The sequence below is a fragment of the Ciconia boyciana genome, chromosome 2, assembly GCF_034638445.1.
Source record: "Ciconia boyciana chromosome 2, ASM3463844v1, whole genome shotgun sequence".
Lineage (NCBI taxonomy): Eukaryota > Metazoa > Chordata > Aves > Ciconiiformes > Ciconiidae > Ciconia > Ciconia boyciana.
In genome coordinates this window covers 145,876,897-145,904,760 of record NC_132935.1, presented here as the reverse complement: position 1 = coordinate 145,904,760, position 27,864 = coordinate 145,876,897, and the positions used below count along the sequence as shown (strand labels likewise).

At 39.2% G+C, this 27,864-nt stretch overlaps 1 protein-coding gene across 1 annotated transcript in view; it reads left to right on the top strand.

The window, feature by feature from the left end:
• CUBN (cubilin) overlaps positions 1-27,864 on the top strand; it is a 147,601-nt gene that overhangs the window by 77,832 nt on the left and 41,905 nt on the right. Inside the window, exons 32-49 of the mRNA XM_072854386.1 lie at positions 4,029-4,185; positions 5,899-6,015; positions 8,284-8,397; positions 9,686-9,814; positions 10,093-10,225; positions 12,428-12,633; positions 13,332-13,513; positions 15,059-15,248; positions 16,327-16,524; positions 16,857-17,003; positions 17,881-18,071; positions 18,353-18,536; positions 19,879-20,053; positions 21,112-21,290; positions 22,986-23,195; positions 23,497-23,637; positions 25,507-25,688; positions 27,272-27,443. Coding sequence (XP_072710487.1) covers positions 4,029-4,185; positions 5,899-6,015; positions 8,284-8,397; positions 9,686-9,814; positions 10,093-10,225; positions 12,428-12,633; positions 13,332-13,513; positions 15,059-15,248; positions 16,327-16,524; positions 16,857-17,003; positions 17,881-18,071; positions 18,353-18,536; positions 19,879-20,053; positions 21,112-21,290; positions 22,986-23,195; positions 23,497-23,637; positions 25,507-25,688; positions 27,272-27,443 — 3,007 coding nt within the window. The remainder of the gene's footprint in view (positions 1-4,028; positions 4,186-5,898; positions 6,016-8,283; positions 8,398-9,685; positions 9,815-10,092; positions 10,226-12,427; positions 12,634-13,331; positions 13,514-15,058; positions 15,249-16,326; positions 16,525-16,856; positions 17,004-17,880; positions 18,072-18,352; positions 18,537-19,878; positions 20,054-21,111; positions 21,291-22,985; positions 23,196-23,496; positions 23,638-25,506; positions 25,689-27,271; positions 27,444-27,864) is intronic.

The window sequence follows — 27,864 nt, the reverse complement described above, 5'->3', positions numbered from 1 at the left end:
GTAGATGTATGACTGTGAATGGTTTAGGAATTCCATTCCAAAAGCTGCGTAAATGGAAAATAAGGGCAGCTAAGGAAGCTGGTGGGTTGTTTTTCTCTCTCTAATATAGGAACAACTACTATGTATGAGTAACACAGTGGTTCCACCCTTTTCTATTTCTTAAATTTTTACTTATCTTTATGGATTTTATTTGCTCTTGGGGCTCCTCTCCACCCTTGAGTGTACCAATGGCCTTTTCCTTCATCCTTCCCCTTTTAGGCCCAGTCATTTTTCCCTCTGTTATGACTCGAGATTTTTTTTTTTAATATTTCTACTGTAAATTCCTTTCTATGGGGAACACATGAAAATGTATTTTTTTCCTGTAATGTTTTTCATTGCACATTTGTTATGTGAGAAAAATGGAGGGAGGGAAAATACTCATGTCTGTTGCTTCTTGGCTATGCTGCAACTCCAAAAATCCCAGTGCGTTTTTCAGTTCTGCTCGATGATTTCACATGTGAATCTGAGCACAGATCTAGGTTCAGCCAAATGAATGCTAAGCCGGTAACGGTAACCCACGGTGTAACTGCTCTGAGCTCCCTCTAGAGTCCATGGATGCAGTGCGCAGAGAGCAGGCCAGGCCACCAAAAAGCACATTCTTCATTCACTTAGCTGCCTAAATTTAGTTGATTCCTCAGTTTCTGTGCCTCAGTTCTGTACCTTATCTGTTGTCAGAACAGATGAACATCTCTTCATCTGCTAAATGAGGATGTACTTTTACTTTCTCTTTCTCGGATCTCAAATATAACTCAGGTATATTCTGTAGAAAACATAAGAACTTTGAGAAGACTTTTTGCTGTCACTGTCACCATATAAAAGGAATAAATTTTTAATTTCTTTCTGTGTACCAGCCCATTTCTATCTGGAGAGTGTGTCTTACAACAAACAAAGTTGTTTCTTTGAAGGAAAATAGAGGGAAAGAAATAGTGAATGCACTAATTCTGATATTTTTTGCCCATGTGTTTAACCACTATGGTATCTGACGCTACACCAGGAGTGCAGGTCAGCAGGAGTTTCAAGTATTTGGAGACTCGAGGAGAATGTGGCTCGGAAGGCAGTGCTTGTAGCACAAGGCACTGAAAAGGGGAGGGAGAAATAGTTTGGTTTTTTCAGTGGCTTTGATTAAGTAAATGTTATTTTTCTTTCTTGTTGCAGTATAACAAGTAGTACACAGGAATGTAGAAATGTAAGCCTCTGGGAGCTGGAGAGGAGGTATGACTTAATTTATTCCAGGTGCTGGCAGAGAGGATCTTCCAAGAGACGACAGCTAGAAATACGTGGAGTTTTTATGGCTCAGAAGACAAAAATTCTCTTCTTTTTGTCATGTGCTTTTGCAAAATGCAGGACACTTTTGAACAAGAAGGCAATGAGTCACTCAGTTATGTTCACTGTGGAAAGGGAAGAGAAGAGCAAATTGCTGCTACGCACAGTGCAAATTAAAACTTGGCTTTTAAGTAAGCAGATGCATCATTTTCCTTTACTCATGCAGCCACAGAAATGCATTTCTCAGATGTTTTCAAAATAACTTTAAGAAGCTGCAGAGAGACACAACTCTTTCCTGAACTAGTGTGTGAATCTTGTGATTTCTGATCTAGATTCAAGACTGAAATCCTCCCTATAAAATAGTTTAAGCTAATAAATAGCAGGTGAGCAAAAATAATGCAGCCATAAAATATCCATGTGTTACTGTTCCTGCTTAACTTGTAGCTGCCATAACTTCTAAGAGTTGCTGCTGTATCTCACTAATGGTTATGCTGAACCGTTGCTTGAATCAGATTTTTAGCAAGTGAAAAGGCTAGGAATCATTTCTGGGTTTCTGAAAGAGGAGACAGTACTATTCTTCAAGCAAGCTGCCCAGAAACAGCAAATACACTTGATTTAGAAAACATTCCTCTGACTTCATGCTCTTTTCCCAGTATTACCACAGAAAGACTTCTTTATTCCAGAAAGCTCATGGAATGAAATGCCTACTTAATCTCTTATGTTACTCATCCTTAATATCTTCCCGAGTGAGAAAGCTCAACTACTAGAGTCTCACAACAGTCCATGCGTCAATGGTCATATCCTCAGCTGTGCAGAGTGGCACAGATCCATCAAAACCAGCAGTTTACGTGAAGTGTAGTCAGGCCCTCTCTACGCTCTGTCAATGCAGTGCTTATTCTCAGTTCTAGCATTCAGACAAAATCCTCTCACTACTGTCTAGGGAAAGACAATACCTTAATTCCTAAGGGTTATTTTGTAAGTCATTACTTTTTTTCACATTCCATGGTTTGTGGCTTTTAACTCCAGGCAGTCTGATTTATATACAGAATGTATGTGCAGAGGAAGAATGAAACCTGCACACTATGTATTAAAGGGCTGATTGTGGCAGGATGCCAAGACAGAAGAAAAGGTTGAATGGATGGATATTTTGGGTCTCTACCAGGTACTCATTTTTATAGACATTGCAGTGCACTTAATATTCTGTCACAAGGTCCCACACAGCTAGCTAGTGTTGTAGGCCCACATGCAAATGTTTAATTCATGAATACAGCATTGGCTATGTAGGATATGTCAGTGGATTAAGCAGGAGTTGTGTCCTTTGTTTCTCAGCTCTGAGGTTTATTTGAAACAGGTCACCTTTCTCTCAGCTACTGTTTTTATATATTTTTTTCATTAATGTGTTCAAAGGCCTTTGAATACTGGAGGCAGAAACATTGCATTGTGTTATACAGTCTAGTTAGAAATTTTAAATTCATCAGTGCTCCATTGCACAGGCTTGCTGGAATTTGAGGCATTTTGAAGTAAAAGACAATCTCAATAAGAAGTACATTTCTTCTAACCCAATGGCATTATTTTGCTCAAAGCAGGCCTTTATATAGCTTTTAACATCCTAGCACCTGCTTCCAGTCCTCCTATCCATATTTGGATCCATATTTTTCTCCATTTTGCTATAGGAAGCTGAGTCACAGGTTATATTAAATGACGTGCCTATAGTAATGCAGGACCTTAATGCTGAAACAGGAACTGAATTCAACTCTTGTTGCTGCCCAGTAGCCCAAAGGCTCTTCCTCTGTGGGTCATGCAACTGTGCTGATTGCTCCAGTGCTCATCACTTCTGAAACCAGGCACAAGGGCTCTGAGACTGGCCCATGGCTCCAAACACAGCAGCAACATATCGTGTCTGCTGGAGTGCTAGGAAAGACTAGTGGGAGACTCTGAGACTGTGGCCATTTTTCCCTCTCTGTGGTTTCTCTTGTTGTAATTTTGATGTCGCTTAAGCTAGAAACTCCATGGTTTTAACTTCACTATCCTTTTCTTCCTGATTGTGAAACAGAGAGGAAGGAAACAAAATTATCAGCTGTAAAGGGAAAAAAGAGAGGGAAGTAATTTGTGGTAAAATTAAAAGTGAAGTTTTGTAAACCTATCTTTACTTTCTTCCTCCCTCTTTTTTACTTTCTTTACCTTCTGCTTAAATAATACTTCATGTATATGTGTGTAATTCAGTACCCTAAAGCTATTATGAAGCATAGATATATGGACTCTGATCCTTGATACTGGGTACATGTATCTAAAAACCATAATCCTAGTGTCTTCTCTTTTCTTACATAGTCATAGGTCTCACTGGTGCACTAGTTGCATGTTGGGGCCAATTTAGAAGTCTTGACTGAGGGTTTAACTGAACAAAAGCTACACAGGAACTCATGTTAGCCATTAACACAAAACAATAAATGTATGGGGATATTTGGATTGTTAAAGGAGAGTTGCTTCCATACCAGATACACACATGATGCACTCTTGTTGTAAAGGCTACAGTAGCTTCAGCCTGAAATATAGGCATTTTTTGGAGATGGCCACAGAATTAAGATAAGCAATGCATAGTTTGTTTGCACTGCCCATACCAGGGCTGTATCAGGATCAAAATGTATAAAACATAAGAGAGGGAATGAAATAAGTCTTCTCAATACTCCTATTGAAACCAAATACTTCATTTGATCTTTTCGTAACAGGTATTTGATGGTCCTAGTAATGAAGCACCACTTCTTAGAAAACTCTGTGGAACACAGCATCCTCCTCCTATCACATCCTCCAATAATCTGATGTACATCCGACTGCGCTCTGATATGACAATCCAGCACAGGGGCTTCAGTGCTCACTTTACTGAAGGTAATTTCATCATATACATTAATGCATATTTATCTAATCACCAGTTTGTTTGTATTAGACACAATCTTTTAGCACAGCTGATAACAGGAAGTGTTTTTTCTATACATGCAGCATACCAGTGTGTATCTCTAACAGGACTGAATTTTTCCAAATTATAGATTAAAGAATTTAAAATCTAAGGATCATCTTAGATTCTTTGATTGGGGAAAAAATGTACTTTTTATAGCAAGGCATCTTCAGCTTTATAGCAAGCACATATCAGCTGCCTCTTATTCCTCCTCCCTAGAGGGTTAGCTGCCCATAACCGTCCTGAGAAAAATGTGCAACTGGCAGTTTCCACAGACCTAGTGACAAAATAACATTTTATATGTCTATCCATGCGCATGAATCTGAAAAGCTATAAAAGAATTCTGTGTGGTGCTGTTGATGAAGTCCATGGATTCAGGCCTGCAAACCCTGCCAAACATCAACTATCCAATTTGTGGAGGACTAATTGGTATTTCACATGGTTTCCTTTTTAATGAAAAATAACACCAACTGGTCAGAATTTTTCATGAATTTACATACTATTTGGTGATCGGTGATTTTCTTTCATTTTTTCACAATAACTTTGGAAACATTTTTTCCCAAGATATAGCCATGTAGTTTTTGCAGAGAAAATCCCTTTCTCTCATTTTCTTCTTAGGATTCTTTGCACTATAAATTAGTACTTTTCCCAGAATTTTTTTTTCTTTGAAAAGATTGTGAAAAATTACGAAGAAAAGGAGGAATTTGCATCAGCAAAAACCTCAGGAACCCCAGTTATTGAGGTACTAGTTAGATACCTAGTTAGGCATTTCTGACTAACAGCTATGAGAGCCTAATCCGTTAAACATTCTCAGAGCACATTTACTGGATTAGGGCCTGCACAAAACATGCCTGGTAAGCAAGTGCTCCCTACCTAGGATGCAGGCAACCCAGCTTCCCTCTTCCTGAGAAAACCCTGTAAGTCCCATGTCCTGCTGGATGTTTTAGGCAGCACAGCATGATACATGAATCTCAGTCTTTGGTACCTAACTCCCCACCCTGCTGTTTAAAGCAGCTGTGTGTTAAACTCAAACCTGGGAGGTTGATGATAAGTCAGTATGCTTAGAAATGAGGCATGGCAGCACTCAGCACTGTTAGCCAAAGTTATGCAGTCAGCCAAGCTCTTGCACATGTGCAACATTTCACACAATTGCAGTTTTGTTGACACAGCTCACAAGAGGATCATGCCAATGCAATGTGATGCCATCCTTGGGCATTGGAAGGTTCTGGAGAGTTTCTTATGATTTTTTCCTTCCTAGTTGCCAACACAGGCAAATGATCAGAGAAATGGGTGTATTATTGCACTACCCTGAAACCCAAGTTATTTTGGCCCCACGATTGCTCTTCTGGGCTATGAGGAGCTGATAAAGATGAGGTCTGTTCCCACGTCACTCTGGCTTCTCTCAGATGGTCAGCCTGATGTAGCATGGCCTGTGGATCCAGGTCAAGAAAGTACACCTGGTGCTTGGAGCTAGTCCTTAAGACTCTCTTTCTGATAAATTACTGTCATGAATTTTATCCTCATTTCACATTGATGTAGCATGTTACATGTTATGCATTCATTTTCACTACAGAATATAAAATACGTGTTTTGTATATATAAATATCTACGTGTGTGTGTGTGTGTGTATGTGTTTCATTCTAAAGCATGCGGAAGTTTCATAGAGACAGATTCAGTTGGGGCAGCAATTTCCTCTCCTCTGTATCCTGCCAAATACCCAAACAATCAGAACTGCAGCTGGATTATTCAGGCTCAGGAACCATGTAAGTAAAAACATCTTTTATAGTTAGCTGGGATGACTAACATCCTCATCTTCTTTTCTGTAATAACAATACAAAATTCCTCTCTTATTTCTCTAGGAAGTTCTGCATCCTGGCAGTTGGAGAGCGTGGCTCTCCTAATCTGTCCTAAATCAGATTTCAGTGTAAAAAATTTAGTGCATAGTGAGGAACACAGTTTGCAACTTTGTCATCTCAGCTGCTTTACTGTGACCTAAGTGTTGCAATTATAAATGAGGTGTTGAATACTATGTGAAGTTGGATTAATCCGTGACAAAATCTAAGGGGTTATATATAATTAAAGCACTTGTATTTAGCCAACCTTATTTTGGTCTGGATTTTTCAAGCTAGAATTGTGTTAGATCAAATATTTTGTGTTAACATAAAAAAAAAAAAATGAGAAAAGGTACAGAGGAATTTAAATTTCAAATACAAATAAAAAAATAAAGTGGTCTTATGTGCATAGATACATTCTCAGATGTTCCTATCTAATTTTAGACAGACTTATGATTAATCATAAAACACCAAATATTTTCCATCAGATACCGGTATTACCCTTAATACCCAGTATTACCCTTATGTTGTATAAGATTCCAAAAAATATTTACAATTGGGTATTAATATCCTGGTAACGTCATTTAAAAGAAATGTTTATTTTTAATAGCAACTACTGAACTTCAGTTGTTGATCTGATATTTAGCCATTGTTGTTAAAATCATAGAATGTTCCAACCACATTTATAAGTTTATTTTGCTGAGTTATAAAATTAAAATCAATTTGCCAAAGAAAACACCAAAACAAAAACCAGGAGATAAGCAATACTTTTTTTTAGCATAGGTTCTTATACAAATACATGAAAAGGACATAATCAAAGCTGTTCCTCATCTACACAGCATTTATTTGTAAAGACAATCTCTTCCTGGATCCAGGTTGAAAACACATACATAACTCTTGTCTCCTGAATTATGTCAGTATGAGAGACCAGAAAAATGCTGTATAAGAAGTAGCCTGTGTATGTAGTGACTTCCTCCACTTACCGCCAGGACCACCACATACCACACGTTAGAGGTGCACATGGCTTCATGATGCTGGTCACACAGCATTACAGGGCATAGCCATATACAATAGATTTAGCCAATGGCAAACCACAGAAGAGCTCCTGCTCTGCTTTTACTGAGAAGGCCAACAAGTCTCCTGCTCTTGCCACCCACTGTGTTTTTCCTTTTTGCTTTGTATCCTGAGGACCTGCATTGATAGCAGTAATTGATTGACCGGACAGGACACAAAAGAGTGCCGAACAGGCAGACTAGGCAGCTGAATGCCAGCCTGTGGCACCCTGCTGAATGCAGCGCCTGCGTCCATGTCTGTCATTTCAGCTTATTCTAGCTAATTAATTGTAGCCCAGTGAGAAGCAAAATATTTGTGTCAAATTCAGGCTTGGTCAATGTGGGAGAAAACTTAGTTATCATCTAAATCATGAGACTCTTTCTGACCCGCTCGAACTGCACAGGAGCTCTAAGACCAGGAGTAACTACTGCCACAGACTGGTGTTGAGGACAGCCTCTCTTATTCCAGCTGTGACTTCACCTTTGTTCATTTCAGACAAGCAAGATCAATATGAGAGTCAAAAATACCCTGAGTCAGAAATCCTCTTTTTCAGCACGTAGCCTGCAGTCCAAGGGTGGAAAATCCAATCCCATACAAATATAGCTGAGGGTAGTTAATGATCCTTTAACCAGTCCAATTGATGTATGTGGAACGTTACAAAACGACGAAAGAACCAGCTCTTTCTAAGCTGGAGCAGGGCAGTGTCAATTCACATTTTGTCCGGATCTATGGTATAGATCGCAAAGGGACACAAGGTCACGGATGTGTAGAGATAAGTTTTGTTTCTGAATGTGTGTAGGTTTTCCATGTTGTATTTGCCGACATTTTCAGTATATAATGAAGCTGTTTGGATACTAGGAAATACTAGATTCATGTGTATGTGTTAAATCCTGTGCTTCTAATGTTGATTGTACTAGAAAGAACTGAAATATGAAGAGATTTACCAGGACCTTTGCAGTAAGGATTAATGCACTTCCCTCAAATTCACTCCACATGTCAGGGAATAAACTACTACAGATGTTATGCTTTATGGGGACTGATTGACTTCAGGGGAGAAAAGAAAAGATGGTACATTTGTTTATGTGTAATTATTTATGTGTAAAATGCCAAACTTCTTTTTAAGTTTTTACTCTTTGCTGTTGCCAGTCAACCACGTCACACTCTCCTTCACTGACTTTGATATTGAAAACAATAGACAAAACTGTGCATTGGATTTTGTGGAGATTTTGGAAGGGAATAACTACGAGGCTCCTCTTCAAGGTATTGTACCTTTCCCTTGTTTATTTCATATATAGAACCACACCCAAGGTAAGCAGGAGAAGGTTTTCTGTGAGTGTCCTCCTGCTTCATGGATTTTCTCTGAAGGAAGTTCCTTGGCCACTCTGGCCAGAGGAGGCTGGGAATGGAGAATAAGTCTTCAGTGTGAATGGCACAGTCCTCCCAGGCTCTGACTGTATTCCTACTAAACTGCAGTTTGGAGTTGACTGCAGCTGCCTTTTCCTTCCTCCTCAGCTGAACAATATTGGGAACCAAGCAATTCAGTTTAAACTGAATTCCCAGTTAACTGTACATAAATATAATGTGACCCACACTCATAAGCACAGTCCACTCTAAACATAGGTGAAGAAAGCCGCAGATTTCTGGGAGCAGAAAATGGATTTTCCTCAAGCCCTGGAAAGCCTGATTTTCTGCTTGTTCCTGAATTTTCTACAGCTTTCTCCTAGCTTCTCTGTCCAGAGCCATCACCTTCAAGTGGCAAGAGCAGCCTGGAGCAGCAAAATTCAGTGCTCATACTGCCGGGAGGCCATGAAAGAGCCCTGGCCACAGGGTGGTCCTGACTCCTCTCACAGCCACAGGGTTGCCTCAAATTCCTTTCTGGGAAATTCAGAATATCTGTGCCTGATTATGCTCTCCCTTACTCTACTTTTGTATATGCTGCATTATACTTTTGTATATGCTGTATAGTGGGGCTGCACTCAATTTAAATGGTTTGTAACTAAGAGCAGAATTCAGTTTTTGGTCTCCTACCCTTGGCTTTCACTTGGCAAGAGGACCAGGATACTAGCTGCTATCTTTCTTTTCACTGCCAGATGCCTTTCTGCTAGATCATGATTCATATTCCTAATCCCCATGTTACAATCCATTACAGAAGAACTAGTCTGTTATTTGTCACTTGTTTTTTTCATCAGAAACCAATTGAGTGAAATGGAAACTACTGTCAGATATATTTGATGGGATTTTTTTTTCAATTAGGCTGTAATTTCTGGATAGGGTGAACACAAAGGAGCTCAATGACAGAATAGCCAGTGACTAGGGTATCTGGAGTGCAGGAGGTCCTTCCTCTGTTAAAACAAATTGCCACCAGACTTGAGTTCTGTGCTAATGAAATGGAGTATTTCATGTTTATGTAGATTGAATTAACCACTACAATTGTAAGCAACAAATGTTACTCCTGGATGCTGTCAGGCATTAACCCCAAATGTTAAATTAGCAATAGTAATTACATGCTGAACACTCCTTTTTTTCTCTCTGGCTTGTTCTCTTTCAGGCCGTTACTGCGGCACTACTATACCACATCCTATCACTTCTTTTGGTAATGCCTTGGTGGTGAACTTCATCTCCAACAACAACATTACTGCCAGGGGCTTCCATGCCACCTATGCTGCATCATCATCATGTAAGTTGATATGACAGGTGTTGCTACCTTATACCTCCGACTTTTAAGAAAAACAACAGATCCTGCATCTCATTGTCTCTCTGACATTCCCTCTTTTAAAATCCCCTATTGCCCTTCCTCTTTTTGGCCAAGGTCTCAGCAAGTATATCAACAAGCTAAAGAACAATGAGAAAAGGAGAAATGCTTTCTTGATTAGCAAATGCTCTGGCTCTGTCAAGGTTGTGGGGTTTTTTTTATGTCATCCTTCTCAAGCCTCTGCTGTCTCCTTCTTGTTGCAGCCTGCGGGGGTACTTTCCACATGGACAGAGGAGCTTTCAACAGCCCTGGCTATCCTGAGCCATATCCGCTCAACACTGAGTGTGTCTGGACTATTCTCAGCTCCCCTGGCAACCGGCTCCAGCTGTCCTTCATGTAAATGCATTGCCAGGGGTTATTATTCAACCTTTAACAGACCTGAAGAAGGATGCTCTGTGTTTCTTAGGAAATGTAATTACCAGATGACAAAGCTGAAACATGTTTTTAGAGTAACTTGGAAAGAGAACACAGCAGTGGTTAGTGGCAGCTTTCAATCAGTGTTCTCCCATCTTAGTTATTGCTTATATTAAGGCATATACAGCATTATATAAATAAGTGGTTTATTGTTTGAGCAACATGGGTTGCTGAAGAAGCCAGTTCACACTCACTTATAAACAAGAAAAGGAAATTTAGCATTGCTCTGCCTTTTCTTTACAAAGAAAATTCCTACTATTTCCTTACTACCAGATTCATTGTAGTATTTATTATATAGCTGAGTAATATAAGGGGCCCAGATACTCCACAGATTGTAGGTTTAAAATTGATATTAAAATCTTCAAAATTTCTCCAACAATTATAGCTGTGGAGTTACAACAGGGGCCAGGAGAGTATCTGAAGGAAATTCATTTTCCCTTCAGCAAAGTAACTTTCCTTTGAAGACTTCTGACAGGAAAGTCATGTGTGATCCACAGAACAATGTGGAGTCCTTTACTAAGGTCGTTAGGTTATTCTTTACCCATGATGTGGATTTCTGAGCCTCTCTGTTTCCCAGCATCAAACAGTGGCTGCTGCCAAGAAAGAGAGCACTGACCCTTTGCAAAACTTATCAAGAATCAGCAGGAAAATAAAATTCATTCTGAAACCTGCATTTACAGTTAATCAGGACAAAAGGAAAAATTGCCCAGTAACATGCTGACTGCATAAGGTGCAATTTGTTAGGCATGTACTGATTCACTAACAGTAAAAAGGACATTCTATTCTTCCTTTACTCACTAAAGCAGAGAAAAAGTACTACAGTCTGAAAACATTTTCCAAAGTATGTGCTACAAAATAATGAATAACAACTTTTCAGAACAGAAACAGAAATCTAGTGTGAAGCAGAAACTATCAGTGGAACATACATTCAGTTATATAAAGTGACACTGAGTAGATTTAAACTCTTTTTCTTCAGTTACACATAGCTGAAAGACAAGCTGAAAATACTGGAAAGCATGGAGTAATTGGGTTAGAAAGCAGTATTTATTTTATTTTATTTAATATTAGGGGTTTATAAAGTTTTGTTGGCATGAGGCATTCATTTTCTTCAGCTCAGTCTGAACAGAAATGCCTGTATTGCAATTTGAGAGTTAGCTTTAAATTAGTCTGAAGTATATCCAGATGGGTGGTTGGAATCATTTCACGGCATGCGTACACTGAACACATATGGCTATATTCAGGACTGAAGGGGAGGAGTTGTTACCAGAAAATCAGAAAGCATAAATATTTGGGGCATTGGCTATAAGAGGCACTCTCTGGAATCTTTACTATATTCATAGCCTGCTTCTGAAAAGTATATTGGATTGAATCAAAGCACTTCACTTAGAATAACATAATGATTTTTAGAATATATGTAGAATTCAGCTTGGTGCAATAATTTAGAATTTATAATTTGATTACAAAATCCCATTCCTTTTCTAAGGTAAAAATTGGTTTAGAAGAGTTCATAGCAATCCTTATTATTATTTTGCGCACCCAGCTATGTGAAACTCAGAGAGGCCAGAGAAGCAGTAATATTTCTAATTCTGGAGAAACTGCTAAGGGATTTCTGAGCTCTGAGGTGTTAACTACAAATTAATCTAGGCCTCTGGAAATTGTTATCTCACCAGAGAGTGTAATGAAATAATACACATATGAAGGGGCTGCAGACTGATTTGTAAGGCTAAAAGTATTCTCTGCACCCAATAGATGTGCACCCAGTAAATAGTCTGACCTGGGCTTATATTAAAAATCTGTTTTCTATATCAGGGGCTTTTTGTGTTCATGGTTGTTGTTGCAGGAACAACAAATAATACAAGGGTTTGAGAACTCTTTAAAAATTATAACTTTGCAAACTGAAGCTCTGTTGTAAAATAAGGGGGCAGAAAGGAGAGAGCCCTGTATCAGTAGCACTGCCAGGCAATGAGCAATGACTTCTGGGTTCTGGAAGGTTTTGTTGCTGCCCTCTTCTTAGCTGTTACAGTAGGATACCAGCTACAGGGGGATTTGTGGCCTGGCAGGGCAAACTCTGAAGTATGTGTCAGTCATATGCCTGATAATGCTCTTCTACTGCTATTGAAACAGAGAGTTTCACGTGGAAGATAGTAGTGGCTGCACCAAAGATTACCTGGAGATTCGTGAAGGGAACGATACAGGCACACTGGCAGGACGATTCTGCGGGAACTCCTTGACTTCAAATTATACGTCTACTGTTGGACATGTCCTGTGGGTCAAATTTGTCTCAGACAACTCAGGCACTGATGTTGGCTTCAGGGCCACATTCTCTCACTGTAAGTAAATGATATTTAATTGAAAACTGTTGTTCTTTCATAACACTTCCAAAATGATTCAAAGAAGTGAACGTTTGCTCTGCAAAGTCTATTAGAAAACGCTTGTTGATTCACAGCAAGGCTGTGACAGATCCAAAATTGCAAGGGACCATTGCAAACTTCAGTCCGACTTGCTGCATGAACAGACTGCTGAAGCTAAACATCCACAGCCATTCTGATTATGTAAGCTAAACTTCTAATAATTTTCCTTACTTTGAGACTTTTACTACTCATTTTCAAAAGGAATTATCAATAGGTCAGAGCTCAATCAAATCAGAACCATTTTTCACCAGAACGCACAAAGGCATTTAAAAAAATCATTTTATTATTTAATGTTTCTTGGGAAGAAATGAACATGAAGTAGGCAGAGTCAAGGGGAAATTTATATGTGCCATCTTCCCACCTCTCCTACATGTAGAGCCACATGGCTTGAATGGGTAATTTCCTTCAGATAAGGGCACACTGCATCCCTCACAAGAAAATAATTAGATGTGCATCCTGGGACTGTCTGAGATGCAAGTATGCCTCACAGCGCTGTCTAGTCCTAAGTAAATTAAGTCAGATGGGCTGAAATGAAAGCTATATTCCAAGCTGGGCCCCAATGCTTCTTTTAATCTATGTGAATTAGAGGCGTTAGTTGTCTCTTTCTTGGTTTTCAGTGTATGGAAATGACATTGTGGGAAACAGAGGACAAATAGCTTCACCACAGTGGCCCAGAAGTTACCCTCACAATTCCAATTACCAGTGGCGGATAAGCGTTAATGCTTCACAAGTCATCCACGGCCGTATCCTGCAGATGGATATTGAAAATCATCGCAGATGCCATTATGACAAGCTAAAGGTGATTTCATTGTGAGAAGTTATTTTATTTTAATTAACTTTGATAAAAATGACGATTAGAGAAACTTACAAGAGGAATGGGAAGAATTTCCGAGGATCTAGTGTGGTTTATTGTTTTTGCTGTGTTGTCTTTTCAGTAATTATTAGCTATAGGATGGGTTACATACTGGTTGACTCCCCAACAGATATTTCCAAACTGTAAGTTTGAAACTTATTAAAAATAAGTCCACAATGGTACAATCCTGAATTTTCAGATCCAAGAATTTCAGGTCAGATACCAGATTGAACTTTGCTCTGTGCTGGTTCAGTTGAGGACAACAGTGACAGTAACATCCCAGTGCCTCTAAAAGTAAGGTTATTTTAAAATCCTACAAGGAACAATCCTTTACTTGCACCTTCTTTGCTCTCTGGATCAATAATTTACTGTTGGCAGTAGGAAGGTACCTCTTTCTTCCTGTTTGATTATTCTTCTGTACCCTCCTGTAATACAGTCTAGCCTTTCTACCAGGCTAAAAAATATAGCATGCATGGTGCTAAGCAAAATGGAGCAATAGAGGCAACAACTTATTTCTGAACTTAGCTAAACATAACTACTTAGTTAAATAAGGTAAATCTCTTCTTGTCTGTTTTGTTGTGTTTTTTTTTTTTAACCAGCTGATTCAATAATTATCCTTTTCTTTCATCTTTGGGAAAAAGAAAGTTAATACAAGTTCAATATATTCAGTATATTCAATTCATTATTAATTCACTGATATCCAAATTTAATATTAGTTCAAAAAGGAAATACAACTTTTTCCTTGATCTCGTGTCAGATTTTAACGGCATCTTCTTTCTTCTAGCTCAGCCTGCCTTTCTTTGCCTGTCCCTCTGAAAGCAAAATGAGTTTCTTAAATCAGTTAGACATTCAGTGGGTGTGAATCAGCCTGACCTTTAACTTGACTCAAGGATCAGATCTTCAATGTAATGTTAATGTTATTTAATATTTCCTAGCTTTCTCTACCGGATGTTTTTTACTAGGGGGAAGAGAACAAGAACACAAATAGGTTTGAAAGGTGGCAAAAGAGAAGCATCTTTTGACCAGCCAAGATTTTGGCTTATAAATACATAAAATGAAAAAAATATTGCATATTTATTTGATAAAATTTAAAATATGTGTTCCTCAGGGGAAAAAAGGAGGAAAAAAAAGAAAAACAATGCCTTTTTTTCCTGCTAATCGTGTTGGTTTTTTCCTCAGCAAGGAACAAGATTATACCAGTGGACTTTTTTAATGTGGGAGGCCAGTCCATGTCCCCAAAGAGCAGCCCTGTGATGGGGAATGAGCTGAATTTGGTGGCTTCCATTCACATCCTTCTTCTGTGAAAGCTTTACAATTAACACTACATAATGGAAAGGGAGATTTTGTTCTGCTTTTTGTAAGAGAGGTTTGTCTGTAACCGGGATTTGCTGAAAGATTCCTCACTCATTGAAAGAGGGTAATATTCTCCTTGGAAACGGGGTGGGTGAAAATCTGCCTGTGTGAGGAACAGCACCGTTCTTCTCTCTGCAGGTTTATGATGGGCCCACCATTCATTCTCGTCCTATTGCAACATACTGTGGTGCAGACCCTGCTTCTTTTGCATCCTCTGGCAGTTCAATGACAATCCAGTTTCAGTCAGATTCATCTGTGACTGGAAAAGGCTTTCTTTTGGAGTGGTATGCAGCAGATGCTTCTGCTGTTACACACACCATTGCTAGAGGTAGGTTTTCAGTGGGTTGCACGGTTAAAAGTGATATAGGCAGTGATATACTGAGCTTTACTTAAAATACTCCAAACCAACTTCACCACCAGAGGAAGCCCTGGCTATTAACGGAGGGAAAGCTTTCATTGACATTTTAGTTAAGCTTTTAATAGCTTTTTTAAACAATTTCTAGGGACTTCTGGATATACTGTTTTACAGTGTTTTAAAAATAAGCATGTTGATAGAAGGTCATTTTTCTTTACACAGGTATTTCATGAAAGCTAAACATTTCATATGCTTTCATGAAAAAGTATCCCTCTTGAAATACCATTCTTAACTCACTGGCCATTGTGATATGAAACCTTTCACTATAACACATCTCATATCCATAAATAAAGAGAATATGCTCAGTATGATCACGTACCTCTGACAAATAGCTCCTGGAAGGAGAAGGCATATGCTTCTTGTACCATTGATTTTCTCTGAGCAAGTTCAACAAGCGAAAGTTTAGAATAACTACGACATAGTGCAATGTCTTCTTTCTAAATCTGAAGGCAGATTTCTGGGGACAGAGGGACTAAGAATCCCTGGGGCTCTGCAGGATAGTAGCAGTATGTAATGGGTTAATGTGCTGGGAGAGCACTGAGCCACTAGATATCCCAGCAAGGATTCCATCTTGATCTAAACTTATAGCGGAGACATTAAGAGTGAAGAAAGAAAAGTACTTCGATTTCAAGAGGGTCTAAATTGTTTATGTATTATTGGTTATGCATGCACATTCCTTTCTGATGTGCAACCTGTGTTAAACTGTGGTAGATGCTCTTAGGTCTTTTGCTAGATATTCCTCATGGTAAAATAGGTCACGTCATTGCTGCACCAGGTAGCACAGGAACTTCCTTATAGGTCAGGATTTTCAGTTTTTGTATTCCCAGTCCATACTGAAGCAGTGCTTGAAGAAATGCATTCTTGTGACTACACGCATCATCACTGTGCCCCCATTGTGCTTAATTATAGGACTGTCATCTTAAATTATATGAGGGGAGTGTTCAGTTTAAAAAGAGGATGCTTTAATTTTTTTTCTTCTTGTACGTGACAGGTGCATGCGGAGGGACTGTAACAACTGAAGAAACACCTTCATTTCTCTTCTCACCGGGCTGGCCAATGAATTACAGAAATTTTGTTGACTGTGTGTGGCTTATCAGAGCTCCTGGATCCACTGTGGAGTTCAATATCCTGGCCCTAGACATAGAATCTCACAGCTCATGCCACTATGACAAACTTATTATCCAAGACGGTGAGAAGCCAATCTTGCCCTACTCCAACAGCATGCAATAGATACCCAAGGTCCCAGTACCTGGAATTTTCATGTCCATTGAGCTTAAGAATCTAGATAGCAAGGGGAGCATGCTCTAAATCAGTATGCTTCCTCTATGCTGAGACATTCTGCTAGTTAAAATAAATCTAGCAAAGTCTAGCAAAATATTTGTTGTTCTATAAAATATTTCTCATTCTGTAAGGGGTTAAAGATTTTGAAAAGCAGCTGCCTGAAAGTGTGAGCCACAGCAACCAATGGGCAGATGTGAACTGATTTGGTATTAACACTAACATTTCTTCTTTTGATCTCAGGAGACACTAGTCTTTCTCCAGTGCTGGCTACTGTGTGTGGACGAGAACCTCCTGGGCCAATAAGATCAACTGGAGAGGCGATGTTCATCCACTTCACGTCAGATGCAAGTGTCACTGGAGCTGGGTTTAATGCCTCTTATCACAAAAGTAAGATTTGTTTCTCTTCTCCCCCAGACAAATGTCTGCCTTGCTGCTAACAATGGGGTAAGGAAAGAAGAGTTTGGCATTTTTAACAGCTGTCTACAGTCTACCTAATTAATCACACAGGCCAATTATTCACATCTCATTAATATGCATTAATAAATGTCTGACTCTGCAAAGGTAAAATTTGCTATTTTCTCAGTGATACAATACAACAAAGTATGATTCAACCAGACCAGTCACTTTTCAGAAGTAAGAAAAGTGTACGGCTAAGTCTGTAACAGCTCAGCTGAAAGGTGAAAGAATGCACAACTAAGAGAGGGAAATAAATGACTCAAAGCATAGACACAAAACAGAGACAGACAGATGTGGAAAGCTGTGTAAGTTCCAGCAGGAACATCAGCAATTTCCAGTGGCACTCCTCCCACATGCACCCAGGGATGATAACAGATTCCTGAATGGGCTGAGGCACCAAGGAATGTGTTAGGATAACAGTGGGCAGCCAGGGGAAGTTTTTCTGACTGGCAGCTTGAGTAGGTGACAGTGGTATCATCCATGGCTAGAAGCAACGTACTCAGAGAGTGTAAAAATATGGTCATGCCATGGGAGGTCCTTGGCATAACTGCCTGCTTACTCATCCGTTAAGTCTGAAAACTGAGTCTCACTGTCAAGATGTTTGTGTCATCTTGCAATCCACTAGCTTGAATTTGGGAGATCATTCATTGTGTGCATTGCTCTATGCCCCTCAACTCTTCATACACTTGCTTCAACATTTGCTTTTAGCTGTCACATCTTCCTTTTAGGAGACTGGGTTTTTTTCTAAACGAATATGTGAATAGTTGACACTAATGTTTTCTTCTTTGCTTCAACTCCTTTTTCTCAGGTTGCGGAGGCTATTTGCACACAGGCAGGGGTGTGATAACATCCCCCAACTATCCTCAAGACTATGCTCCTAATCTGAATTGTTCCTGGCATGTAGTGGTAACCTCTGGATTTATCATTGCTGTCCATTTTGAACAGCCTTTCCAGGTTAAGAGTGAGGATACTTCCTGCAGCCTTGGCGATTATGTAGAGGTGAGGTTATTGGCTAGGTCACCAAATCCTCAAAGCTATTAAAGCTACTGAATATTATAGATTTCAGTGTCACTAAGGCCAGGTTGTCAGGGGGTGGAAATACCAAAGAGAAATACCACAGATATTTTTTTTTTCTCTCTCTCTCTCTTATTTATTGCTGTGCATTAATTAATCACTAAGTTATTGTTTTCCCACATGGCTAGAAGCCTTGAGATGGTGTGTGCTCAAAGTTTACATTCCAGGGCTGTTTGCTTGACTGATGTTAGCAATTTCTCTTCTAGATGAAGAATGGGTTAGATAATGCTGCCCCACCTTTGGTGTCTGGAAGAGGGAATGGACGGTTTTGTGGAAGCGGCCCAATCTCTACCATGTATACCACAGACAATCAGCTGTTTGTCCACTTCATTTCTGACAGCAGGAATGAGGGTCAAGGATTCAAACTGAAATATGAGGCTAAGAGTCTAGGTAAGTCTAGGAAATAAACGTAAGTTCTGCAACTCAATAGATATAACTTGGAGTTTGTCCTCTTAAAGGAGGTGGTTGTTATAAGTCCCAACCCTGGTAAAATCAGATGTCTGCAAAAATGTCCTGTTTCCTTCTTCAGTGCATGACTTCTGATCCTACTCTCAAATTTCTCCTTTTTAAAGAGCGCCAGCTCCAGGTCATGGAATCTGGAGATATTAAAGCAAAAACAGTGTATGGCGGACCCTTTGGCAGGGAAGTAGCATCTATAGTTAGGAAGAGATGTCCATAATTCATACAGGAAAGGAAAAAAACCCTGGAAACAAGAACATTATTTTGAACAGATAGTACCCAGTGCAAGTGCGAAATTATGTCAGGAATGATTTAGGCTGGTGTGTCGAGAAAGGGGATAATATTTCTCACAAGTTCTTCTCTCAGCTGAGAAAGTAACATTCCCTGCCAGAGCTAACCTTTTTTGAAAGAATGAAGAAAATGGAGAGTCAGGTCCCAGGGGTAAATCAGGCACTTGGCATTTGCAGTTATTCCACTGTATTCATGACACATGCCACTTGGGGCACCAGGAGACCTCCTGTTAAACAATGTAACTAAACACAACTACAGCAACCTGTCAATCTACTCAAATTTGTAAATGCTTGTTTTCTGCCTACTTTTCCCTGCTGCCGCAAAGAATCATTCTTAGCATTGCTGTAGGGGATTCATGAAGGGAATGGGTGAAACTGTACAATAGTATTTCTACCACTTCAATTTAGAACACTTGACTAAAAACCTATGTTTACCAGTATTGCTAGAACATAGTGGGGGGTTTTGACAGAAAGGTTCTGGTCAAAATAAAGATATTTTTGTAGGATAAAGGACCTGAACAAATCCTCATGTTTGCTCTGATTGGCATTCCTCACACATATTCATTATTGTCTCAAACAGACATTTCAATTTGTGGAAAGCAGAAGTAGGGAATGATTCACAGAAGCATTGATGGGTCTGACTTGTAGGCTTTCTAGCTCTTTGGAACTGGGGTAGGAACAAGGCAAGAAATATGTTTCCTGCTGGTTTAGAAGCAATCCAAGGAAGAACTAATAGCAGTTTAATTCAAGGCCCTGAACATTTGGAAGTGAGAAGGGCTAGGTAAGCAGGAGCACAGGAACATAGGATTCTACTGCATTAAAATGTTTTCCCACAGTAAGCAGTAAAATGCATTTGTTTTTGATGTAACTATATGATACCAAAAGGAAACTGTGTTGGAATATACTGATGACTCATATTTTTTATGCCTCACCCATTTCCTTAACATGTTGTTGTTTTTTATTGGCAATTTTTTCTTTCCCAGCTTGTGGAGGGAATATTTATATCAATGATTTCAACCCCAGTGGATACACATCTTCCCCCAACTACCCGAGCAATTATCCCCTGCGTGCTGACTGTGTCTGGACCATAACTGCTCCTAATGGACATGCAGTAGAGCTGCAATTTGAAGATCAGTTTTATATTGAACCTTCACCAAAGTATACATATCCACATTATTTTGTCTGTGTTTCTTCAGAGACTCTATTCTGATTCTTCTTTCCCTGTCACTTTCTGTAATTCCCTCCAGAGTGCACTTCCAGATTTACAATCAAAAGTGATTAGGAAGTTTTTGAGAGAGATCACTGGAACTATCAAGTCACTGGTATACATTCCTAGGACTTTGCAGTGCATGATAGAAATGAATATAACAGACAGAGAGGAAGCATCCATGGTAGAAAGGTGCTTTCTGTAAAATCTGTGCCCTCTAGTCCTTTCATATTCAGATTTTCAGTCATTGTGACTCTCAAGTGGTTTTAAGTCCAATGGATTACCACCACAATTTGTCTCCTTCCTCCACTGCCTGTCTGACGATTTGCAATGGGTCTGCATGTTTTGCACCCCCTGCCTGAAGCCCAAAACAAGGCCTAGTTTCAAGCTGATGTAACTTCATTGATTTGGGACTGGACCACTATGCACCAAAGGTGACCCTCACCTGTGATACCGTGTCCAGAAAAAATGATGCAGGATGGAGAATCCCAAAGGTGTCCTTTATCTCTGGCTTCCCAGGATGCTGCACCATTCTGAAGGCAAAGCTGTTAGTTAAGATATTTTGGGTCTTTCTAAGCCCCCCTAAGTAAGCCCCCAGATTTGAATTTTACTCCCTTCATCTGTTTTATATCTGTTCCTTAATTCAACAGTCGTCAATGAGACTTGATATGGAATATCTGCTGAATCTGAACACTGCCAAAAAGTACATATTAAAGATGGTCACAACAACTTTATCAGTGCTGTTCATACCCTTCCCTAGGACTTGCTTCTGTCAGATCTGATCTGATCATAGACTGGGCTTGGGATGAATCTTTCTCAATGTTTCTAGCACTTCGTTTGATTCAAATATTACATAACTATCATTGATTATGAACTTGTTGATTCTGTCCTGGTCACGCTGCATGTAAACTGATCTAATTCACTACAGCTTCATGGCTTTGTGCACGTACTGAAATGAGTTCAAACCATTACTGCTATACATTGAATAGAAAATTTTCTTGTCTTCTAGCTGCACTTCCAGTTACCTAGAGCTACGCAACGGCGCCGACTCCACTGCCCCCATCATTGCCAAGCTGTGTGGAGGTTTGATGCCAGGCTTGCAGAGATCCTCAGGAGCTGTCATGTACCTGAGGTTCAAGTCTGACAGCAGTGCCACACACGTGGGATTCAATGCTAAATACTCCATCGGTAATGCTTGCATTTATAAATTTCTCTGATTTTAGAGAACATTTTGCTCTCAAGTGTCAGGCTTTTGTAATAGGGCTCAAATCATGCCTATGAGGCAGACTGACAGATATGTGCCTCTTTCAATTAGTGTTAGAGCTAAGGCATCAGAATCATCATATGGGTTAACATCAGCATGTTCTGCACCTAGCAAGAGGTGAAAATTATGGAAATAGGAGTAGGAAAGTGCTCATAGATCTGCAGCAGTGGAAACAAAGACTGGATAACTTACTGTCAAAGACAATTATCAAAGGGGCAGTACAAAAAAAGGTTGACGTGGATGAAGTCACGTAACATGATTTGATTTTCAGCATGCAAAATTAGTGTTACTTTCATGAGCAGAATCCTGAAGGGGAATGCAAAGATCAGCTGAGAGTTGGCAGGAGAAGAACAAATTAGGAGCTTCTCTATGTAAATGTAAATCAATCTATAATAACAATGCTGCTAGACAAACAGGGGCAGCACAACAATAGACTGAAAAAGGAAGAGTAAGAACCATTATTGGTCAGCTGGGAAAAGAAATACTTTAAAATTATTTGCTCTCAAGCTGCAAAAACAGAATTAGAAAGCACTAGCAAAGTTTTAAAATTAAATAAAAAATAGTCTTTGATCAAATTCAGAAATATGCTCTTTTTTTTGATAATGTTAATAATCTTCAAAGAATAGCAGCTATTATGTTAGTGTCACTCATATAGGAAAGTCTAGGACCATTCATTTCTCAAAGGCAAAGTAGTGGACTATATTGCTTTACACAGAATTTTGCTGATTGTGTTACGTCTCAAACACTTAATCCAATATAGTGTGCTATTATATTTCTGAATGTGAAAACTGAAGCAACTTGCAAGAAAATATTGTTAGTAGATGAAGCCACAACTTATATTTATCCATAACAGATTTACAGTATCTCAGCTGTATGCCAGTCATCCTGGAACAAAGCATTAATCACTCTGAAGAGCAGACAGCGTGAGCAGAACTGTTACTGCCATGAAAAGATTGTAACTAGCAGACACACAGAATACACCGTAAAATACAATAAATTCCACCTGGGAATATTATTGGCTGTAACCGTTAGTGTTATGAACTTATGTTTGCAGGTATCACTGAGAAATGAGTTTTCAGAGAGAGAAAATTAAAAATAAATAGCTGTTTCCCGAATTGTGCGGTGATCCCTTACCAAAGCATCATAAGGAGTGGAATGTGAGCAGGAAGGGACTGCAGGAAAGAGGAGCCTGAACCGTAGCTGTAGGCCCAAACCAGCAGTCAACTTTTGTCAGTCATAAAAAATTTAGATCCACATCTAGCAAACTAAATTTCTTTATAATTATCTGATACAGCATTCCAAGATTTTTTGGTAAATATGGACATGGGTAGAGATTAGATATAGACATTGAAATCTGTGAGTTTATTCAAATTAATGAGATATGACAAAGAGGAAGGGATGCTTGCAATGGAAGAGGGTGTGCAAAAAGAAAACAAAACAAACTAGGACTGGTTGAATTAGAAGGAGAATGTGGAAGATTTTTAACTGGAAGGCAATTCCTGCTTTATTACCACAGTTAGAGAACAAGTCAGTTATGCCTTAGCTTTAAGTCTTGTTTAGGAGAAAGGTCATCTCTCTGAGGTCCTTCAGTCAACGAAGCAATGTTCTTCCTTTTGCAGCTCCCTGTGGTGGGACAGTGATAGGACAAACTGGCATCATTGAAAGCACGGGGTATCCTGAGCTTCATTATCAAGACAACCTGCTGTGTGAATGGTTTCTGCAGGGTCCCAGGGGCCACTATCTTACCATCAGACTAGAAGGCCTAGACATTCAAAACTCCTCCAAGTGCACGAATGACTTTGTGGAGATCCGAGAATACAACGCTTCTGGTCTGAGAATTATTTCAGTGTTTGTCTTCCCTTCCCTAGTACTACTATGAAACCTCACCAGAGGTTCCTGAAAGCATTTCCCTTTGGGTACAAAGTGAGCCCTTTCAATATACAGTATTTGCTTCTGTCTGCCTTGCTTGCTGAAGCAAAGTAAGGCAAATAAACCCCTGCTATTTGCCCACAATAACTTGATTTTACTAATTTACTCCTGCCTGTCTGGTTAAATTGGAAAGTGATCCTTCAATATAAATATAAATAATATATTGATATAAAATTGTCTTTCTCTATTTGATTTTTGCAGGAAATTTGTTGGGCAGGTACTGTGGTAATACTCTCCCTGATGCTGTGGACACCTCTGACAGTTTTGCTTATGTCAAGTTTGTCACTGATGGATCAGTCAATGCCCGAGGATTCAGACTGCGCTTTGATTCCAGTACTGAAGGTTGGATTCTTAGGGTTGCATGTTACTTTCAGGGAAGCAACATATATCACAGTCCATAATTGCACTAGTACAGCATATATTGTAGATCACTTATTCTTGGAGTGGTGTGTATTTGCTCTTAAATTTAAACTCTGGGGGAAGTATGAATAGAGCTCTCTGATCACTACTTAGCTGAGCTGAAAAGTTTGAGAGGAAGCAGTCTCCTGCCATAATGGATGTTGCCATCAGTGGTAGGTCTCACACAATGAAGCACAGTCTTCCACACCTTTTCTCTCCAGCAATCAGCTCAGGGATGTCCTAACATACCCTCCCCACATCCCTCTTGATGAGGAGGAAGTATGATTTTCCTTTATGTTATCCTGTCCCCTCAGAGGGACAGAATAACATAAATGTTATGTATTAATAACATAAGTAACATGAATAATATGAATAACATGAATGAATATGAATAACATGAATAACATGAATAACATTATGTTATTCTGTCCCCTCAGAGGGACAGAATATTCCTAAAACCAATAGTTTTTAACCAATAGTTTTTAAGCAGAATCACAGAACTGAAGAGCCATTGGGGTTGGAAGGGACCTCTGGAGATGAGCTAGTCCAACCCCCCTTCTCAAGCAGGGTCAGGTAGAAGAAGTTGCCCAGGACTGTGGCCAGTCGGGTTTTGAATGTCTCCAGGGATAGAGACTCCGAAACCTCTCTGGACAACCTATTCCAGTGTTCAATAACCCTCACAGTAAAAAGTGTTTTCATATGTTCAGGACGAATTTCATGTGTTTCAATTTGTGCCTCTTGTCCTGAGCACAATTACTTCAAAGAGCTGCTCTGATCAGGACTAAGGACATAGACCTATTCCTGCTTCACACTTCTCTTTCACATTCTGTAGTGCCCATGCAATGTTTGTCCTGCCAAAATATGGCTACTTTTTAAGAAATTCTTTACGGTATTGGTCTTGAAAAATCTCCTGCTAACCCTTCTTAACTCTTTCCAGCTCATTTAAAAGCTCAGCTGAAAGCTTCCTTATTCTTCATGTTTGCTTCTGCAATAAAATAACAGAGGGGGAAACAAACTCCAAAAGAATGTTATTCCACTCGCAGGACCCTGTTATGCAACCATAGAAGAAAAACTGTATTAGCAAAAATTTAATGCAGGTGGATGCACAGATTAGACTATTCTGCAGGAGGCTGTGAGGGTGAGGAAAGGGACTAACTCTCCCACTGCACTCCATTAAACTATATCTCTGTATTTTAAAAGGAAACCAATGTAAGTAAATTTATACCATTAGTCTCAGAAGAAAAATGCACTCTATACCCAAGACCTTTAGTGTTCTTTCCTCAGAACACAATTTGATATTCATAAAAAGATAGGAGAAACACAAAATAACTGTACTAAAAAAGTGTTGCTTAAAATCCCTGAAAGCTTTTTCTCTACCTCTGTTAACCAGCAGAGGAAAAACACATCCTTCATCATTACCCACCCTAAGACCCTGCTCGTTCTGTGTAGCTCTGCCCAGTCATCTGAAAGGCAGAAATGTCTCAGTCCTGCCACAGTGAGAGGCTTGTATTGCTTGACATCAAAGCCTGTGGGTCACTCAGATTTCTGAAGCCCGGCATGAGCCCTTCAGAGAAGGGAATATTAATAATTAGACCAAAAGGAGCTGCTATGGTCAATTCATATTCAACTACATTTATGGCTGAGTGATAAAGACGGGCAGAAACATAGCTGTTTAGACAAACATATGGACAGCATAGGCGTATCAAATCAAGCTCTCAGGATCTCTTTTTCTTGCATTATTAATGGTTTTTTGCTATAACTCTATAAGCAATGCTTTACTCTAAGAAGTGTTCCAATATTTGGATTTTTCAGAATGTGGTGGGGATTTTACTGCCCCTGTTGGAACATTTACTTCACCAAACTATCCCAACCTATACCCACATAATCGAGTGTGTGAATGGAGGATCACAGTGGAAGAAGGCCGACGTGTCACTCTAACCTTTAATGATATGAAAACTGAAGAACACTGGAGGTGCTCATCAGATTACATGGCTGTGAGTATCAGGTGTGAAGGTAGAAAATGCTCTTCCTAATCCCTTTATGGAGCATTAATGGACATAATAGAGCTGAAATGTCATTTATAGGTCTACATCTGTTTTTAAGATAAATTATAATTTAATCCAGGGAAAACAGATAAATGAGAGAAAGTTAGCTCTGTAGGGTGTCTAAACTCATCTGCTTGTTTTAGAGTATAGAAATTTTGAAATTATGGTCCAGGCAGAGGGAAGGACTTGAAGAAATCATTGGAATTGGCTCTTTATCAATTAGGGAAAAAAGCTCTGGGATTTTTGAAAGGTTTCACTGTCTCTTCTCTGTGGACACAAAGTCCATCAGTCAGCTCCAGGTCTCTTTTGACATTGGAGGTTGTTACTGCTGTTGTTACTTATCGTTGTCAATTAAAAAAAAAAAAAAAAAGAAAGAGGAAAAGGCCAGAAATAGCAACAAATGGCTACTACTGTGTCAGACCTTGCATATTCTGAAAAAAAGATAAGGAAAACTCGGGAAATTCTACCTCTTTATCGCTCCCCATCTCCAAAAAGATAGATTTTGGTTATTTTATCATGGTTATTTTAGATTTTTAGTTATGCAGTGCAAAAAAAATCAAACCTGGCACACAGAACTGGACCTGGTCAGATGTACAAATGCCTCAAAACCATAATTCCTCTATGAAATTGCAGGAATGGGAGATCTAATTTAGTTTCCCATTTGTTCAGATTAGCAGTGCAAACACAGGAATTAGCTTTAGTATGATAAGAAGCTAGCCCATGCACAAGTGTGAGGGGGTGAAGTAGCTCTCCCTTGTGATTTGTAGATGAACTTCCACTGGTTTTCTTTCACAGATGCTTTAGACAGACCATGGGGAGCTAGATGGCTTTTTATAGATTAATGAAGTAACGATCTCTTAAAGGAAGATCTGTCCTGCCAGCTTTTGTGCCTTCAGAACTCTAACACATTCCAAATCTCAGTGGGAAACATCATTTCTGCCTCACTTGCACTGCTGAGATAATAGTAGAAAGAAGGAAATTAATTCCTAGGCTAAAGGCTGTATGAAAGAAACTGAGCAAAATACATCTGGATCACCAAAAAGTGAAATGTTTGAATTAATAAAAAATGCCCACCAGCACTGACTATGTTGGAGGAGTTTTTTGATAAAGCTGATGTTGGCTTTAACAAGAATACAAAGACGATCATTTGAAATGGAATTAATATGATCAGTAGCTGGCATTATTAAGTGACTGAAGATATAAATATTGAGCTAAAATACAGTATTTTTCCCAATCAAACTGTTTCAATTCCTGTTTGTGATTTTTTTGTTCGTTTGTTTTAAAAGAGAGGGAGAGGGAATATGTTTATGTTTTGCCAAAATAAGCAAGGTATTTTTTATATATTACTTCAGGGCCTCATCCACTCAAGGCAATGCAAGTTTGTTCCAAGATTTTGAGTAGATTTGGGAACTAACCTGCTGTGAGGGACATCAATGAACCTTGTATTAAAGATATGAAGCACTGTTAAATGATACAGGAGATGCCTCTAAGACTGTGTTTTGATCTCATAAGAGTTTATTTTGACCCAACAGGTTTACAATGGCCTCAGACAGAACTCTCCCCAGCTGGCCAAGCTGTGTGGTGAGGTAAATCCAGGCACTGAAGTGAAATCCTCTGGAAACACAATGAAAGTCATTTTGGTGACAGATATGTCTCATGCAGCCAGAGGCTTCAGTGTCTCATACACATCTAGTGAAGATGCAGGTAGCATGTGTTTTTTAATTAAGTGATTGATCTTTGGTGAGTCATTTCATAGCTAAAGTACTGGCACATGTCAAAAAAATAACCTAAACAGAAAACAAATCTCTGATACCTTTTCTTCTCTCTTACATCTCTGGATGGGAGTAGATACATGTCTTTAATTAGTTGAAAGGACTTGAAAAAATGGGGAATCTCTGGGAGTTATGGACTTCATGTGCCTGTTATGTCAAACTTCAAATGGAAAGAACAACTTCTGTTATAGATCACAGTCCTTATTCTCACTACTGATTTATGGTTTGGTACTTAGTCTTGAGTAAGAGACGGTCTGAAGTGGCCTTATTCCATGAAAAGATCCAAAATAGTGCCATAGACAACCTGAATAATTCAAGTGCTTTCTTATTACTCAGGGGGGTAATTAATTTAT